Consider the following 18,684-nt stretch of genomic DNA (forward strand, 5'->3'; position numbering starts at 1 on the left):
CGTTTATGCGAGACTCGTCAGAAATGGCATTTGGGATCGGGAAGTCTAATATAAACCAAAAGTTTAGGGTATCGTTTTTTAATTCATCCAAGCTTTCTCCTCCTCGGAACACGGAAGGCAATCGAAGTGTCACAGCCAATGGGAAAGCTTCACGGGACTGAACAGGCTGACTATATATTTCAGCATCTTTGTGTCCAATCCATTAGTAGTACATCCTGTGAATATCAGTAAATATCGTCTTATCATTCCAGGTTTCTTAATTTGAAAGTACTGGGTCTGAAATAAGGACTCAGCAGCTTATATATTATAACAACGGGTGGGAACCCTAGTTGGAAGTCTTACAAAAATGCGGCAAACATACAATCCTAAAAATAGCCAGGCTTGTGTATAGGCTTTCTTATGCCTGAGACCACTTATTTGCACAACATTTTTTACCCTAAATGACAGCCATCCATGCTATGACTTCCACCACCACTCACTTAATCTGTCCTTATAATATTCTCCTCTTGTCTTTGAGGTCCAACCAAGCACTTCCTCTCGCTGTTTCGACATGCTGCGCCAAATAGCTAAGGCCAGGAGTTTGCCGACTTTTTAATGAATCCTGGATCTGTGCCCGCGGGTCATATTTACCTGCCACAAGTGAAGTAGCCTTTTAATTGACGGAGCGGTTCGGCCCGGAAAGCATGTGGCAGCGATTATGCCACGTTCATTAAGCAATTACACTTCCCTCCGTTGGCCACACAAGTCCGCCCGCCCGCCCAGTTGGAGTGACAGCCCTCAGACTCTGTTGAGAGTCAGCGCGTGTGTGTGCGTGGCTGTTCGAGAGGACGGCAGGGGTCACATGCTTAGCTATAAAGCATATTTTTTAAAAGTAGGTGTGCTGAGTCACTGTGTTTACAACGCGAATGTTGAAAGCAACCATGGCGAGAGGTCAAATGAGTGGGTGTAGGGATGAGAAACACAAACGATTTGAATAAACCAGGCTGGTCGCTAGCATTTAAAATTAGCGCAAAGCTAATGTCACAAGTGAGACCTCGGGAACAGGATGGGTGGGCGATTGTTTGGTGATTATTAAGCAGGGAAAAAAAATCCAGTGAAACCTCCAGCCGTGTGTAAAAATATGCGGCGAAAGAGATGAAGAAAGAGAGCAGGGGAGCTCGACATCGTGTTTGCCGTCATGCTGTTTTACACGTTAATGCCAGTGCTTGTCGTCACTCGTCATGCGCAACTCTCCTTGTGTGCTTAGCCAATGATTTGTGTTCTGTGTTTTTACAGTTGAAAGTTTTATTTAATTATACATTCCTACCCAAAAGCCCTCCCCCAATGTATTTTCATGGATATCTATGAGCTGTATCAAAGAATCTATGGGAACCTTTTGCTCACGTCCACCCCACTCACATCTATGTTGACTGATGATTTTTCGAAACGGCTCATTACAACAATGTTAATTTTACTAAGGGATGTGCAATTTTCTTAATGAAAACTTGTTAATAAATTCCTCTAATAGCCTCATGCCTCTTTACGTTCCCTGAACGTTCTTATGTTGCACTTCTGGTCATTATTGGGTTCTTGACTTCTTTAGAGGTTACTGTCTTGTCTAGCTCCTTCTCCAATGCTGCTCACACGTGTACCTGGGCCTTCACTGGTCCTCAACAGCACGTACGCTTGCAGCAGACTTTATGCCTGACTTGTATGTTGCTTTGGACAAAAATGTCTGCTAAATACGTTAAGTTTAATAGTACTGAATTCCCACGGATATGAATTTATTTATACTAGGTTTTGTAGGTTGAGAAGGTTCTGCAACTTACGGGGAAAATTTGGGGGTTGATGGCAGGACTGACACTCCAGTCACCGCAAAAACCCTGAGGTGGTACGTCATGTGGTGGGTTGGCGACGCACTGTAATCAGGGAGCTCCTTACCTCTCTCTCCTCCTGGGTTGTTATATATGTACTTTAAGTATTACCTATATGTGTATGTATGTTATGTCATTACAGATCCAGCTACAAAACTTCATTGTACTCGCCTAATCCACTTGCACAATGACAAATAAAATCCTTGATCCTTGAAACGAGCTCATCGACGTGGGAATCTAGGAGAGGGCTGTGTATCGTCCTCCCAGCTGCTTTTCTGTCTTTAACGGGGGTAATAATTTTGACAGTATGTTGAGAGGAACAAGTGATTAACTTCAGCAAACCATTAAATATATCCAACGCGTCTGGAAATACGGCAGCACGTGTGGGTTAGTGATACATTTATGCATGTAAGTAACAATGACAGCATAGCTCGCATTAAGACCCCTGGTGTCATCATAGAAGGTGAAGTGGATGGTCGATGGTGTAGGCGGATATTTTTAGAGGAGAAAACTGAAACGAAATGGAGCTGGAGAAGATGAGATAATGGACAGTCAGCAAGTCTAGGAAGGCGACGATTGCACCACAGCCCGACAGCGTGGGGTAGAATACACTACGGCATAGCTGCCCTTGAGTCAATCAAAATGTGGGATTATCTCCAACAGAAGAATGGCCATTACATACAATGGTGTCATACTCCAGCATCTGAAATGCCAAGGCAAATATAGTCTAACAGCTGACGGGCTCAGTACAACAGCTCAGCGCACAAAACCACATGTCAGGAGCAACTGAACTCTTACTGGGGAAGAGGCTGGAGGGAGACCTTGAACTGGCCTCCTCCAATATCTCATCAACCGCAGGAGCCTGGCTAGTGCACCGGCCTCACCACAACGATTGACGACTGTCTAGCACACTAATAAATCGATATTATTAGCTCCTACCTGTCAGCCATAGAGCATTTACTAGTTACAGTAACACCCTGATTTCGATACAGTGCTTCAAGACACAATCTTCCACGTCCCGTAGAGTACGTGTTTCCAAGATTCATTACGACTTGCGTTTTTTTTTTTTTTTTTTTTTTTTTTTAGCTAATGTGCACATACTCAAGCGCACGCGGGCCACAGCAAGAAAACCCTTCAATGCCAACACCTCTGACATGATCGTTGAGAGGAAACCTTTCATTCTGCATGCCTGTTATTATTTTTCCTGATCTCTTTTTTCCAGTTTTTTTTTCCGTTTTGTTTAGCTGATACAGTGACATGCGTGGAACATGATGTAAACAGGTGCGAGATATTATTAAGTCCCCATAATGTCTTTAAGCGAGGTGATATTCTTACAGCTGTTTGTATAGCTTTGCTCTCACCAGGTGCATTTTTAAAGCCCTCAGCTAGTAGTGCGATTTAACGCTGCGGCAAATGACCGATCTTGTGTCCTACCTGTCTTTCATCTGCTGCGTAATGCGCAAGAGAGTTTAACTTGTTATGTAGCTTAAGAAGAATGTCAACACGTAATGCCGGTCCCGAAGCTTTCTTTTGTATTTTATGTATACATGCACGCGCTCTCATGCGTGAATTTGCTATCACTGTTTTTTTTCCATAGCAGGTGCCGAGGAAAACCAATTCATCATGTCTTGAGCGGCCTCAAAATTAATGTTCGGTGAGACGCAATCGTTTATTTATATGTACGATCCCTGTTGCCTAGGCGTTCGCAAGCCAGGCCTGCAGTGTAAGTCTGAGATTCGGCGACCATTGCCGATTCAGCTGCTCATCTAAACCAAAATTCAGTTCCTCTCATCTAATGCCCCAACTGAGCCCTGACCAACATTGTGCAGGACTGCCCGGTCAGACTCCCCAGGAGACAAAATAGTATTTCAGTTTATATTCGCGACATTGTAAAAGTACTGTTGCAAAGTATCTGTTTTCAGTATCGATTCACCCTGTACCTATAAGAAATGCTAAGTGATCAGCTGGAAGGTGAGGACAAGCAGTAAGATTGTTATGCCACAAAATGACAGTCGCGACGCACAGTCCCGCTACGCCAAATTCTGGGGCCTCAAACTTCAAGCAGGCCCCCATGATGTGCAACCAATCCCACTTGAACCCTCTTCTCCTTGTCCCCTCCACCACCCCCCCGCCTGGGCCTAAACCCATGACAACTTCCCTAGTTACTCCCCCTGAGGTGCCGGGCCTGGTGACACCATGCCCCAAGAGTCGATTACGGCTACTAATGCTCAGGTGACAAGTCCAGGGACTGGACACAAATGAAACGTCACATACATGAACTAAAGGGAAAGTCTACATTTAGCCCGTGAGCCCTGATTCCTTGTGTCACTCAAGAGCGGCGCCTGAAGTCTATGCGTCCAACAGCAGCAGGGTGCCGCCACGTACGCCTTGACCTGCTCGGTCCTCTCAGCAGCTGCATGGAGCAGGATTAGCCGTGATTGACAGTGATATTATGAGGTGAGCCAAATACTCTTGTGCTCTACTGTTAAAGGGGATGGAGGGGGTAAAGGAGGGGGGGGGAACAGAGGCACAATTGAGTTCCCTATCCTGGACTAGCTACCACCCAAAGACCAGCAAGAACAAACATAGACATTGTTCTTACCAACCATGCAAATAGGCCGTGCTATATGCTGACATTATTATGAAGTTCCTTAACCGCGAACTTATGGGGTACTTTGAAAGTCCGTGAAGAAGCTTCGGCTCAGAATTAGGCTCAGAAGTGGGAGGAGCAGCATGCTTTGGTCTCACGCAGGACGGCGATTGAACAGACCAGGCCGGCAAACGTCTATCCCTGCAGCCGCCATCCATGGCTACTATTAGACTCGTCCAGAGCTGTGCTTGAGGTACCCAATACTCCCCTTTCTCACTGCAGCAGCTCCACAAATGTGGCTAGACTCCCCCCACCCTTCCATAGCATGAGCTGAGAAAGAATAACAGTGATTCTAAACCGCAGAACCCCACCCTGCCCCCACCTCACAGATCACTGCAAGCCTGCTAGTACTCATGGGACTGCAGCTGTACTACCTATGAGAGAATGGGCAAGCCGAACTGCTAGCCTTGGAGCAGTGTGCTGTCTGGAATGTCTTGACCCACTTACCACTTCCTGTGTGGGTAGGTGGGCTTCCACCCTCAAATTTGACCCCAGAACCTTAAGGTATGCTGTGATATTACTTGAACTTGAAAATCAGACATAAATCAAATCATAACAGATGTAGACTCACATGCAACACCAATATCAACACAAGCTAACACTGTTGGGGAAATACACTAATTCAAGAACCAGGAGGAACTTGTGTGCCATCCGTGTCCGAGAATCTTGTCCAATAAAATCACCATTGTCCAGAAAACGAAAAAATAAAAATGGCTCGTCTATGCGGATGAAAACTCATTATGTGGTTCCTGAAGTTCTCTGTCTATGTCAATCCAGAACCTCGTTGTTCTCTGACTGCCTATTTCTCAAAAAAGGACACAAGTCAGGCGCTGAATCAAAAACGTTAACAGTGAAAACATGCAACCGAAATTCAGGGAACCCTTAAAAGTAAAAGTGAACTCAGGAAGAGCACAGTAGGCACAACTCGGCAGCCGGTAAAAGAACCGTAGAAAAATAATGTACTTAGTCAATGTTCGTGTCCTCTAGGCCTTCAACAAATGAAGGATCCTGAACCAGTCTCTATAACTCCTGCTCGTATTTGACAATACTGTATTTTGTTTGCTTGTCCCAAACTGGCAGTGGCAACATGGACACTGGCAAATGCATCTATCCCGCCCTTGCCAAGATCGGAGTGGCCCTTCTCATTAATGAAAAACGATTATTTTCTGACAAGGAAAAAAGAACTTAGAAGCAGAGGCAGCTTCTGCGTGAGTCACGGCCCCACGGCCAAGGACATAGTTTTATTGAGGAATTATAATGAAATAGGAAAACAAGGCGGGAAAACAGGAGAACGGGCTCTGCACGCATCCTTCCACATGGTGCCGACTAAAAGACTTTGGGTGTGAAGGACCCAGAGTGACAAAGATGGGGGGGGGGGGGGGGGGCAAATAAAGAGCAGATGTAATGGAGTGACCTGGCAAAACCGCTAATAAACAGCCATTTTAGCTTAAGCAACAGCAAGGTAACAGTATACACTAATATATGACCATAAAAACCAACTTCTCTTCCCATCTGTGGTCCAGTAACAGGCTCCGGTCTATTCCTGAGGCCCCGTCCCTAAATTTAGAGGCCCTGATGACAACAGTGACACTAAACTTAAGGTTCCTACCTCAGCCAGGCGTTCCCTTTGGACTTCCACCTACATGGGTGACTAACCTCCAATGCTTGCCATTGGAGGAAATTAAAGAATTGCTTTGGCCTTGGATGAAGGCACAGGAACATAACCTCACTACGGTCTGGACCGTGCCGGAAAAGAACTGACCTAATTGTTGCTTAAAATTTGTTGGAAGTCGGTAACTTTTGAATAGTCTGCGCAAAGCAGGATTTTGTTTTGCTACTATTTTTCAACCCCGGTCTACAGCAGTCAGTCTTAAACGTCAACCTGAGACCTTGGAGTAATTATCAAATGATCATGATAAAAATTAACAGTGACTCAGTCCATTTGTGTATGATAAAGTGGCTAAAAGGTATGAAGGGGTTATGAAACAGCTGAAAGAGGAGACAGGGGGTCTTGGCTTTGCAGCTAGAGCTTGCGTGGCTCAACCCTCGCAGGCCCGCGGGCTTGAAAGCACCCTGCTGCAGGTGTCTCCTGCCCGCTGCCGGCACCTTGCCCTTTCTTTGCGGTCTCGGCAACTCCCTGAGGCCCACGGCCGTGCCCGGTGCCCACCTCAGGCCGGACGGAGGGGCTGCCAGAGACTACGTCTCTCCCCTCCTGTCACGTGACCTGGCATGGCGGTGAGCGCAGCTGTCTAGGTGGCCCCGAGAGCACAGTATCGTGCCTCCTGGACCCGGAGGCACCGGCGATTCGGAGGCGCCGAGCCAACGCAGGAAACTGACACCTCCAAGTGGGGTCATCATAATTGGTCCCCGGCACACTCCCCTTTTCTTTTCTCAGCAAATCGACACCAAAAAAATTGCAGCACCGCTTCAGATACTGCTGAGAGCCGCAAAGGCCTTCGAGGGTCTCTATCTTTTAACCGTTAGCTTAAGGGTATTGGTAATACCCTAGTCAATAAAGAAGCTAGTGTTCAACAGTAATTCGAAACGTGTTGCTTTTACATTGTTATTGATGGTTATTCTGGCAGGTGTCTTAAAACTTGTAAAATTTAACAGCTTTTAATTGAGTAAACCAACACTGCAAGAGCAACATCCCTTCCTCCACTGGCAGCTGCCATCCTAGGCTTTTCATTCCGGTTGCTGTGCCTGCCCGCCAATCTGCCCATTTTTTTAGCCTTAGCTAAAACCAAATGCTCCAGATGTTCAGGCTTGGGACCCAAAAGTGAGCGGAGGATCGACTACCCATAACCCTCCCCCCCTTACCACAATGACCCAATAAAGCCATTGTTATAGCTCATGAGTTTGTTTACGTGACTGTGCTTCTGGAGTGAGTCCACGACTGAGAGTTTGCATGTTTATTTTTCGAGATTATTACCAATACTCAGACGAACCTAGCAAAGCTCTCTCACTGACACACAAAAAAACAACTTCAGTCCGACATCGCTGCCAAACCCTTGTGCATTTACATATAAAAAACAGCTTACTGGACTCTCCGTCTATCCATCTTCTAAGCACTTATCCTGGTCAGGACCACCAAGAGGACCTGGAACCTATTCCAGGCAGCGCAGGGCATAAATCGGGGGAACACCCTGGACAAGACGTCCCTCTAGCCATTTTCAGTAGATGCTAGCCCACTCTGAATTACATTAACCCCAAAGCTGACTCCACTGAAAGGTCCTTACACGCACACATACTTTCCGAATCCCAATGCGCATGAAATTCCTGTCATTGGACTGGACTTGTGTGGATGAAAACCACAGAAATAAGGGCTGTGACCAGAACTGAACCAATAAATCCTGAAAGCCTGAAGCAAGAGAGTCCATTCTGGCAGAAGTGATTAATTTCGAATAACAGTGTTTGTCTCTAGAAATCCTCCAGGTTACATCTTCATTGTAGCTTCAGGCCTGCGGGCTCCGAACCAGGACTGAAAATGGGCCATCTGTTTCACGTCACCTCGAAAGCTGTGATAACAGGAGGCGATAAAACTTTTTTTCAATAGCCTAAAAGTATGGAACAGATTATGAAACCGTACCTTCAAAGCCTGTGTGATACTACATTATGTCCAAGCTCCGAAACCGAGAGGGGTGTCAACTGAGCACTCATGTCCAAGCCTAACAAACCATCCAACGAAACCAGAAAACCAGGCTCGCTGTTAAAAACATGTCCAGTCCAAAACCTGAAAATGTAAACTTACTACCTCAACAAAATAGGGTGGTCCATCTTTACGAGATTCAAAAACAAAATGCATTCAAAATTTCCTATGACCAAACTATATGGTCGTGTGCGTTTTTCTACGCGTTTACAGCCGTTCACAAATCCTTATCCTCGAAATTCTCGCTTTCCAATAAGTACTGATAATTGGTCATCTCTCCTAAATATATTTATAGCTATGCTTAATTTTAAGCTATGGTTGCATATGAATAAAATACTTCAAAAAAACTTCCCTTAATTCTGTAACCAGGTACATTACTCTAAATCGGTAATACAAAAAAAAAAAATTACGAATTCGTGAGTACTTGGTTAAAAACATAACTAGAACAGAGATGTGTAGGGTTAGAGGTAAAATGCAGCATTGTACAGACAGGGTAACATATCATGTCCATAAAAGGAAGGAATATATTTTGATAATTAAAAAGACCTTTTATCTTGGAACGTGCCGTGATAGGTGACCTCCACGTACAAGAAGCAGAGTTGCCCTGAGAAGAGAAGCAACTATAAAAAAAAACATACAGACGCCAGCTGAGTTCGAAATGCCATCTGAGTTCAGATGTTGAGGTGTTTCCCTCGTAAGTCTGAAATGTTCTACAGAGGGGAAAAAAAAACATATTTCCTAAGTGAACTCTAGACTGCTCTGTTGAGATCAAGTCTGGTGTGTCACTATTTTCTAGGCAAACTCTAGCCTGCTCCGTGGAGATCGTCTGCTGTTTCTCCTTCCTCATTAGAGATGGGAACGACAGCACTATAAAGTTCTCGCTGTTCGTTTTGCTCCAGCACACCAAGCTTAAGAATCCAAAGTTCTCCTTTAGTCCAGATCATGATCCAGTCAGATGCAGTTTCATTTGTAATAGTCACAGACCATCTCGTGCCTGATGTCTAATGAAGTTCATTTCGGGCCAACTGCATTGTACCTCCAGTGAGCTTTCACAGTGTCACTTACTGTGAAACTCAAAGTGCCCCTATATTCAACATTTTTTGGTAACTGCTAGCCCATTAGCTCAATGCCTCATCATCCCTCTCACATCACTAGCGGTGCTTTACATTATGTGGAATCATCTGTGCCGAGTTCAAATTGTTCTCACCCACCTCCCCACCCACCCAACAACACAAATCCCACAATTCTGCAACACAATCTGTCCCGGGAGGGAATGACAAAGTAGTGACACACGGACAGCTTTGGGGGGGAAACGCATTCGCACCGAATTTCCAGGGGGAATCCATGCAGGATGTGACCAAGGGCATCGTCATCACAGATTCTGCTCTCCCTATAGGGCTGACTTCCCCGAGTAAAGTCCCCGGAGGCTGGGAGAAGCACGTCAACAGGAACACTAATCCCGCATCATCGATGCACGATGCCCATCGGATCCAGCATGGGTGGAGCGATCACTGTAACAAATGGTGTAGTAATGCATGACATACACACTCACGTGAAGCACGTCGGCCTGAACGTTGCGAGCGGCGCTACATAAGAATGACTTTAAATGAATTTCACTGCCGGGCCCATGAGCAAAGCCTCTAACTCGCGATTTCTTCAGGAACTGGGTAACCCTGCTTTCTCAAAAAAGATCAGATAGAAAGATAAGAAAGAACATTATTTATCCAGAGGGAAATTCTGTTGTCATAAACATGCTCAGTGCAACAAGAGGAATAAAGATAAAACAGTAATGAGCTTAAAAAAAAACAGTACCAATCGCGCAAACAGAATAACTAAATAACTCTAACAAAGTAACAGATATAATAAAATAACAGATTATTAGTGCGAGTGGTTATGAAAAGTGACTTAGTGTTTGTGCCATGAATAAAATGAGATAGCAGCACGTGAGGGGATGAAACAAACATTCGATAACATTCAGGTGAGTAAATAAAAAGCATACGACTAATATTGTACAACAAAAAAATGGATATAAGTGTCTACTAAATAAATAAAATGTAGTGTAGTGATGGGCGTGGAGTGCGGATAAGAGGTGGAACATTTCTGCCTGGAAATGCAGCGCAAGGGCCCCGTCACTCAGCGGTCATATGACCTCTGCAGTTTCATTCTGTGTCACCAGTCGTCCCAGCACACAAACTGGCGACGAAGCAAATAAGTAATCCAACAGAAGACATATTTCGCTTCTCTGGTCATTATTCCCAAGTTCTTTTACTGTGTTTTATGACCCTTTACAAAAAAAAAAGTACCTCACAATTCATAATAAGTCACAGTACCAGCACTGAAAATCAGTGAGACAGCAAGTAAAAATAAGCTAAGTCCAGTCATATGATTTACCGTCCAGTCATCATCATTCCTGCTTGTCTGAAAACCCAAGCTGTAAGACATCTGTACCTTTCCAGCTTGCGTTTAAATCACTTCTGCATACTAAGGTTGTGGGCTGATAAAGTGGGAAGAACTTTACGAAGTTTCTTTCATTCCCCGGTGCTGTGAAGAAACAGGCCCACACTATTGGATACCTGGACGCCGACACTGAAGTTGACGGCCGGAAACATCACCTAACCATTACCGTTGACCATAAGGTACCATCCACTAAAGAGGTGTCCTTCTACAGGAACATTAAGCGACCAGGGTCAAAGTTCACATGAAGTAATCGTTACATCCCGTGACACGTCAACAAGCAGCATTAGAAGAAAACGTTCTGTATAAAGGGATATTTGATTATGCGTACAAGCAGATTTCACATGCAGATATCAAACTCCCAACCAAAAGAATTGTATTGAGTCTGCTGGGCAAACCTGGATTTAGCCTATAGCATAAAGCCAAATGGAGGCAGCCATACAGCACAGCTCTCCAGAATGGTAACACGCAGGCTAATTCCTCTGAGGCTCGTGAGGATGCAACATGACGGCATGTCGTTCATGTCCCCCTCTGTCAGGCCATCCACCCTCCGGCCCTCGTGTTTTTTCTCTCTCTAACAGTGTCGAGCGAGGCCCGCCATTTTCATACCAATTCAGCCCATTCATCTACGATACAGAGAAGGAGGGGCGAGTCGTTCAGCTTACCTCATTCTGCACCTCATCTGTCAGGAGCAGAGGAATGCTGCACGGCATGGGCGTGCAGACTGAGAGCTACCCTGCTGTAGGCAATACGGGGGACGGGGGCAATATGCTACCAGGCTAGAGATGTACAAGTGAATTAGGCAAACATACAGACTTTGGCTGAAGGAGAATCCCCATTGGAGTTTAGCCGAAAGCCGTAATGTGCTGTTAAGTGGTTAATCCCAATTTCAGATCATTTTCGTGCCATACTTTCCATCCATCTATCCATCCATTTTCCAAACCGCTTATCCTACTGGGTCGCGCGGGGGGGGGGGGGGGGGGGGGGGGGGGGGGTCCGGAGCCTATCCCGGAAGCAATGGGCACGAGGCAGGGAACAACCCAGGATGGGGGGCCAGCCCATCGCAGCCATGCTTTCCAAGTACTGCCTTAGTTCTTTTGTGAAACATACCTTACGTTGCATGGGGCCACCATGCCCTATAGATAACTTGGTGGTTTCGCACTATAAGACATTCCTAAATACAGCCCATTCCCAAGTGGGAACACTGACACTCCCACCCCATCCAAGCTTCCTACTGACATCTTCTAGAGGCGTCAAGGAGCATGAAGAGTGAAATGGGCTTGCTGTGTCGACACCCTCTCAGAAGAGGCTGCCCTTGGGCCTGCATAGGTGTTGTCTAATGGGTTAACCAGCATTGAACAGAGGTTAGGAGAAGTAAGAATGATGTCGTCCCACCATTGGTTTAGTGATTAAAGCTCCTTCACAAGCGTCCTTCAAGACAGCCGAGGAAACTAGTCTGTGGTTTGGGACAGAGAACCTGAGACATGGCAAGTCTCACTAATTAATATACTTGATACAGGACAAATAGTTCTATAACTATGTTTGTTTTCCGGCTCTTAAAATTGCCCTCATCCTTTCTTCCGCTTATGATGGCGATCTTTATATTCTCATTCAAAGCTTTTCTCCCTCATATCTGAGACTTAGTCATCCATGACATGCACAGACGACTGGCCGTGTTTGATTGGAACCTCCTCTTCAAAAAGCCAATATTTCCGAAATGTGGTCTCCTTGGCAGGGGATGATACCCGAACGATAAAAACCATCGGATGTTAGTGAGCCAAATGCATTTTAAAGACATTCCCAACTGCAATGAAACCGTGCAATTGACTTAAGTTACATGCCACTCCCTGGTATTAGTGTACATTTTGAGGTTTGTCAGAAGACCATTTCCTAAATGCTCTAAACCAGATCATCATTTCAGGCTAAGCTTCTTCTAATGATACTTCTGAAGACTGGACTGAGTTGAAATATCTTAAGGTCTGAATATATGTGATGTACTGTTATTACGACTAGGACAACTTGTCATAAAAGCTAATGTGAAAGTACCATGCTCCATAAAACACTCAATTTTCCAACCAATTTTGCGCTGTGGGGTGATTCTATACTTAAGAAAAAAAATGTCCTAAAACTGACCTGTGGCATTAAAACTTTGAATCGAATCTTGGTGGAAATAGGCAGGGTTTTGTAGAGTCCGCTGGCTGAGTAGAACATTAATACCATTGAATGAGAATAGTTGCCCAAGGCCGGGGATAGGGGGGGAAGCCAAGGCCAGCGTATTGTAACCGTAACCAGGAAACCAACACATTAGACTGGCATTTCAAAACACTGCCCACAGACAAGGATGCAACACTAGCTACCCAACATTACTACATCATGGGACACAATGACACCGAAACGACCAAGTAGATCAAATAGTCTGAGGCTATCCAAGCAGTCAAAGAACACAGGCAGGCTGACCATGTCGCTGGCTGATGCAATGAGAAATTCTCAGCATTCATGCTGGAACAAAGGGCACACAGGCAGAGAATCTGCCTACGGGAACCATCCTGCACAACCCTCACTGACCCTTAACCCCATTTTATCTACCTTGTTTAGTGCATTAATGAAATATTTTTTCAGTAGTTCTGACAAATCACGAGCCTGAATTCATGGTAACTTTTTGCACGTAAAAATGACCTGCCGTGCAGCGTACATGGTAAACCCGTGGTGCCTGTTTTTAAGGCTGAAAGAATCCGAGGCTTAAATTCTTGAAAGCCTTGACAGAGGTTTGAAATCAAGGCGTGTTTTAGAATTAATGTCGTACGGTTTGGTGTTCCGTATATGCCTTGACACATTCCACATCACAGCGTCTTCCCTGAGTAACCGACATTTTTTTATTTTTTTTTGTTCCCTGTACTTGCGTTGATTGATTGATCACAAACAGAATTAAGGATATGAATAGGGATAAAAGAAAAATCCATGATGCAATTTGTAGAGGGTTTCCAGCAATGTGTCGTCTTTCAACAATGTACCTATCTGTATTGTCTTTGCCCTACGGAACCTCTCCGGTCATGCAGTCTGTTGGAAGAAAATGCAGAAGAAAAAAAAAAAAACTCTCACCCTCTGTAAATTAAGAGCTGGATACAAACGTGTTTAAAAGGCAGTGCGGCTCAGCAGTGTTTGCTGCCTAAAAATGTGTCTGACCACAATTAAGGTAACTGGAAGCTCAGTTTTACTCCTTGGTTGATATTTCTGAGCCTTTTGATTGGACTGCTTTTGCGTTTTATTTCCCACTCTCCTTGAATTACACATGAGCAGCTACGACGAGCAGACAGAAAACCAGTCGCCTGGGTGGTAAAGCGGCCCACTCCCCCTGGTGGACACTGTGTGCATTGCGGGCATTCCACAACATGTCGCAGCTAGTCGGGGGTTATATTCTGTGCAACATGGCCCTAGCTGAAGTGCCTAGATGGCAGGCCGTCTGCAGCCAAAAAATAAATAAATAAACGGCTAAACTGGACAGAGCAAAATGTTTCAGGTGAAAGGACCGACCCAGTTCTGCGTTTAACGGTGGCGGATTTAAGGACGACGAGAGCATTAAGGACTATGGAGAAGTGGCTATTCGCAAACCGCGCCTCCTCCCTCCTCCAAAGTCACTTCTGCCACAGTACGCCCTGTAAAGTGGAGCGAGGGCCCCACACCGCCTCTCCCCAGGCCTTGCGTCAGAGTAATCATTCCTTAAGACCCCATAATGAGGGCCCAACACGACTATCTGCCAGACGACACTGGCTCGCTAATCCTTAACGAGCAGCAATTACAGAGCATCCCTCTTCCGACCACAGGGAGACCGACAAACACACGACACTCTCGCACAGACGGGGGCCCGCTAAATGCAGCCATGGCACCGCAAGAAGGAAAACAGAGCCCAGCATCTTATGCACATATACAGCGGCATCCAGTCGCGAAAACCCCGCGTAATTAGCGCCTCATACAATTAAAGGCATAGCCCTATAAAACGCTTGTCCGCCTTATTAGGTTAATTACGGCAGAATGAGAAACGACGGCGTGTGTAATAAAATGGCATCTGGGTGCTTTCAGAATGCCACTCATTGCAGAAGTTCCTCAGTCGCACGGACAACACGCGACATCCTGAGCACTGACCCTGGGACAGGAGACTGTGGTACCATTCGCTCAACCTTAAATTTTTACAATATGGATCTGTTAATTAAAATATTTTTTTTTAAGTAACCATGGCACGCCCCACCAGCCAGTTCCCTTGGAATCCCATTGGGTGAAAGTATGCAAAACCTCCACAGACTGGCCAACAAAGTGAATCATTTCACTTTGGGTCAAACTGTCTATAATAAGAACACAACATTTCTGAGAATAAGGCGACAATTTACAGTATTCTGAGGCAGATATTTATTGTTGCTTGAATAATATACTATGTATTAAACTGGGTCAATAAAACATCATTAAAAGAATATCGAACAACATTTACAAATTCTATTTCGCATTTTCATCATATTTCAACATATTTCATTTTCAAATTTCATTTTCATTTCTTTGCACCTACTTCGATCCCACGCACCGGGAGAGACTGCATGGAAACTCAATATTATGAAACGCAGCTATGCACAGAACTTTAAAGCAGCCTGATTGGAAGGTAGGGGGGTGGGGGTGGGTGGGGGTGCGTACTCTCCTGTTTATTCCGCGCATTAATGTGTGATAGCCATCCAGCATAGCTAAGGGTGCGGTGTACCTACTGTTATTCATCGCAAAAGAAAATGCGATTTCAAAAACGCGCTCCATCCATTATCGGTGATACTTCGAAGGCTGCAAACCCAGCAGATTGTGGGCATGCGTGTGCAGGGCATAACCCGTCTGACTCCCCAGGAGCGAGAGCTGAGAACTAATGGATCTCCAGAGAGGAAAGGAATCCCCCATGACGTTTGGTTTGGCAGTGGCTTCAGGGGATGGCTGTTGAGGGGGGGGGAATAAGCACCTGCCACAACAGGCCGGTGAGCGCAGACGGGACATTCTTGCGGATTGGAGTGGGGGGGCGGGGAGAGCCGACGGCCGGCTGCTCAGCTGCACCGTGAATCCCACCCCCCCCTGCTGCCAAGGAGCTCGGGGCCACAGGGGCCGTGTTTATGTAACACTCATGCACCAGTGCACGGGGGAAATTGGGTATGCAACATTTACCGTCTATCCCGAGTCGAGCGGCGGCAGAGTAGCCCTCGGACGCCTGTCACTCACGGACGCTTTTTTGTTTGAGAAAGACATCTGCTCGTTTCATACGCTGTGACCGCTTCTTGCCATCCGCGGCGTAACGGTTCGGGGTGAGTTCCTGTGGGGAAGGCTGCTAAGGTGCGTGAACTAGTGCCAGTGCACTCTGGGAAATCTGCTCAGTCTCAAACGGAGCATGTGACTGACCCAAGGATCCTACTAACCCGTTCCTACGTACCTGAGACCATGAGAAAGACAAGCACGACTGGAAGAGATTGAAATCAAATGGCACTGCGGCGAGAATCTTTGTTTCAATGCATGTTGCACTCGACTTTTTCATTCTGCCCTAAGCCGGTCCAGCTTCTCGAAGTTGTCAGATTCAATATGAAGTACTATTCACAACATTTCAATAGTGAAGAGCCAGTCTAAACATCTGGAGATGATGACACAAGAGTAGAGGCTTGGCTGACAGACGCCTGATCTTATTGCTTCTGCTCTACTCCGTTACAAAGATCTTAGAATCTCATTCCATTTTTTAGGAACTGTAAATGTACAAGTCACCTCCTGAGGTCCAAGCTCATCGCTGATTGTTTCATCTCAATTCATCATTTTTCCGATTTAAGCTCTTAGCCAGACCCACAACTTCCCAACCTCTGAAATATTGAAGTGTTTAATGCTCTGCAGATTATATTCACACAATACTAGTGATGTAAAATTAATCTATTCGGTCAATTTAATGTGATACAGACAACATATGGCAGAAACCACACTCTCACAGCACATATTTCCGTAGGAATGTACGTGGACGGGTTCTCACCAGTGCTGTCTCCTTCCAGCCATGTGTCTTTAAAAAGTAATGGTCAAATGCCGAATCTCTCACCGCCTTTCCTGTTGTTACGAAAGTTCCCTCACATTCTGGGGCTACAGTTGTCCACATAATAAACTGACTATGTGATTCTGGCTCAAACCAGAATAGGAACCTTCCAAATCAGTCAAACGCAGTGTCAGACGCCTGTCTCTACACGATTAGACTTAAGTCCCATACAAACCGCCCAGCCCAAGACATACCCAACAGGTCCCTAGGAGTCAGTCAGTACCAACAGCTCAGATTTCCGTGACTATTCTGAAGATGGTCAAAAAACGACACCTAAAGGGTTTTACACCAAACTGGAATAAAAACCATAATTACAGGTCTTCTTTCAATTGTCTAGTTAATGAGCAATTGGGGATGATCCCATCTGTTTGTTATTAACTGAACAATATATCACCCTAATGGGTAAACGGACAAAGGTAACCAAGGGGGGGGGGAAACCTGTAGGACGTAATATAATTTCTTAAACTGCAAATCGCTGTAATCTAAGGAATACAGTTGCACACGTTTCACAGAGGCAATGAGGAAACTACAAATTGTAGGCAAATTCTTTGGCTTGTGTTTAAACTGTTATTAGACTTAGTGCCAGAATCTGTGTCCGTGTGTTTATGCTGGATAGTAAGTTTTCTGTGTGCGCTCAACAGACGTCTGGACCACCACTTTAGAGAGCCGCGTTGTTTTATTATTACCAGCTGCCGTGAAGATAGCAAGCAGCAAGCCGCAAATCCTCCGTCAGTGCTGCGCTTTCTTTCTGACCTTAGCGATCACGGAAAACGACGCCGATTAAGCGACAAAATAATGACGCTCCTTCAGTTTTGGTCCATACCTGGGGAAGGTCGCATGCATTCGCAAACCAACCACCCCAAAGGTCACAAACCGGTTTAAGTTACAGTAAACCTTCATGCGGCACCCATTATCCAGCAATACCACGCAGCAAATTGTCTAAGGTGACTTTTTGGAAATAAAAGGCAACATGCGCTACTTTGCCCCATTAACGACTAATTCCATGCTTGTTTCTGACGTCTAGCCCTGACGCAGAGATCAGTTTGCACGTCCAGAGAAGGTTAAGCGAAGAACACATTTGAAGGACTCGGAGTTTTTTTTATCGCCTCTTTCGCTTCATCGCGACCGGCTCAGACGCTCCTATAATCGATCAACCTGCTGTGGCACCTGCAGTGCTTCAAACCGGTATTCATGAGTAACTTAACACACATTTCACATTATAATGACATCTATTTTTTCTATTATTACAACTATTATAATTATAACTATTATTATTATTATTGTCGCCAATGTTTCATTATTATTGCAACAATAAACAGGCATTTCACTTTATTTTTTATGAATGATATAACTAGCGAAAAACTACGAAACCATGACATCCGGTGGCACGGTGAAGTAATATAACCCGGCATTTTTGAAAACACCATATTCTCTTCTGTTCATTAATGTGATAGATCTTCTTTCATTGGACATGCGGCTTTATCTTACTGTTTCTCGGTACTGTGAAGCGAATGAATTGAGCCTACCCGAAATAAGCAGTGCTTGGTCCAGGCAAGCTGAGGAGGACTATGAGAGTGAACGATAACCATCCCAGGAGTAGGTGTCCATCCAGCATTTTGCTGCGACTCCAGGGCAGATCATTTCGTTCCTCCTGAGTTTCTGTGTAAAGTTCCTACTTGTACGATCTGCACTTCTTATAAAGTGACTGAGACCGCCCTCCTCCCATTAACAGTCAGGGGCGAGCGAGAGAGAGAGAGAGGGGGAGAGAGAGGGAAGAAGAGAGTGAGTGAGAGAGAGAGGGAGAGTGAGCGCTTCTGTGTGACAGCGAGTTTAAATCCCCGTAGATAGTCTACTGATCTACTGAGTTTGCTCCATTCATTAGTTCATCGGGAGTCTGGCCGCAACTCTTTTCGTTTAATTGATGAAACGTTTCTCCATGAGTCACACCTCGCTGATACGCACAGGCTACATCCAAGTGTCACTTTTACGAACAAGC

General features: G+C 45.3%; 1 protein-coding gene across 1 annotated transcript in view; it reads right to left on the bottom strand.

Annotated features, from left to right (window-relative positions):
* The window catches only part of wnt9a (wingless-type MMTV integration site family, member 9A), a 36,181-nt gene extending 17,767 nt beyond the window's left edge, over window positions 1-18,414 (bottom strand). Inside the window, 1 exon segment of the mRNA XM_049012046.1 lies at window positions 18,215-18,414. Within this exon segment, the coding sequence (XP_048868003.1) occupies window positions 18,215-18,414 (200 nt within the window).
* Window positions 18,415-18,684: the final 270 nt, after the last annotated feature.

This window comes from Brienomyrus brachyistius, chromosome 4, assembly GCF_023856365.1.
Source record: "Brienomyrus brachyistius isolate T26 chromosome 4, BBRACH_0.4, whole genome shotgun sequence".
Classification (NCBI taxonomy): domain Eukaryota; kingdom Metazoa; phylum Chordata; class Actinopteri; order Osteoglossiformes; family Mormyridae; genus Brienomyrus; species Brienomyrus brachyistius.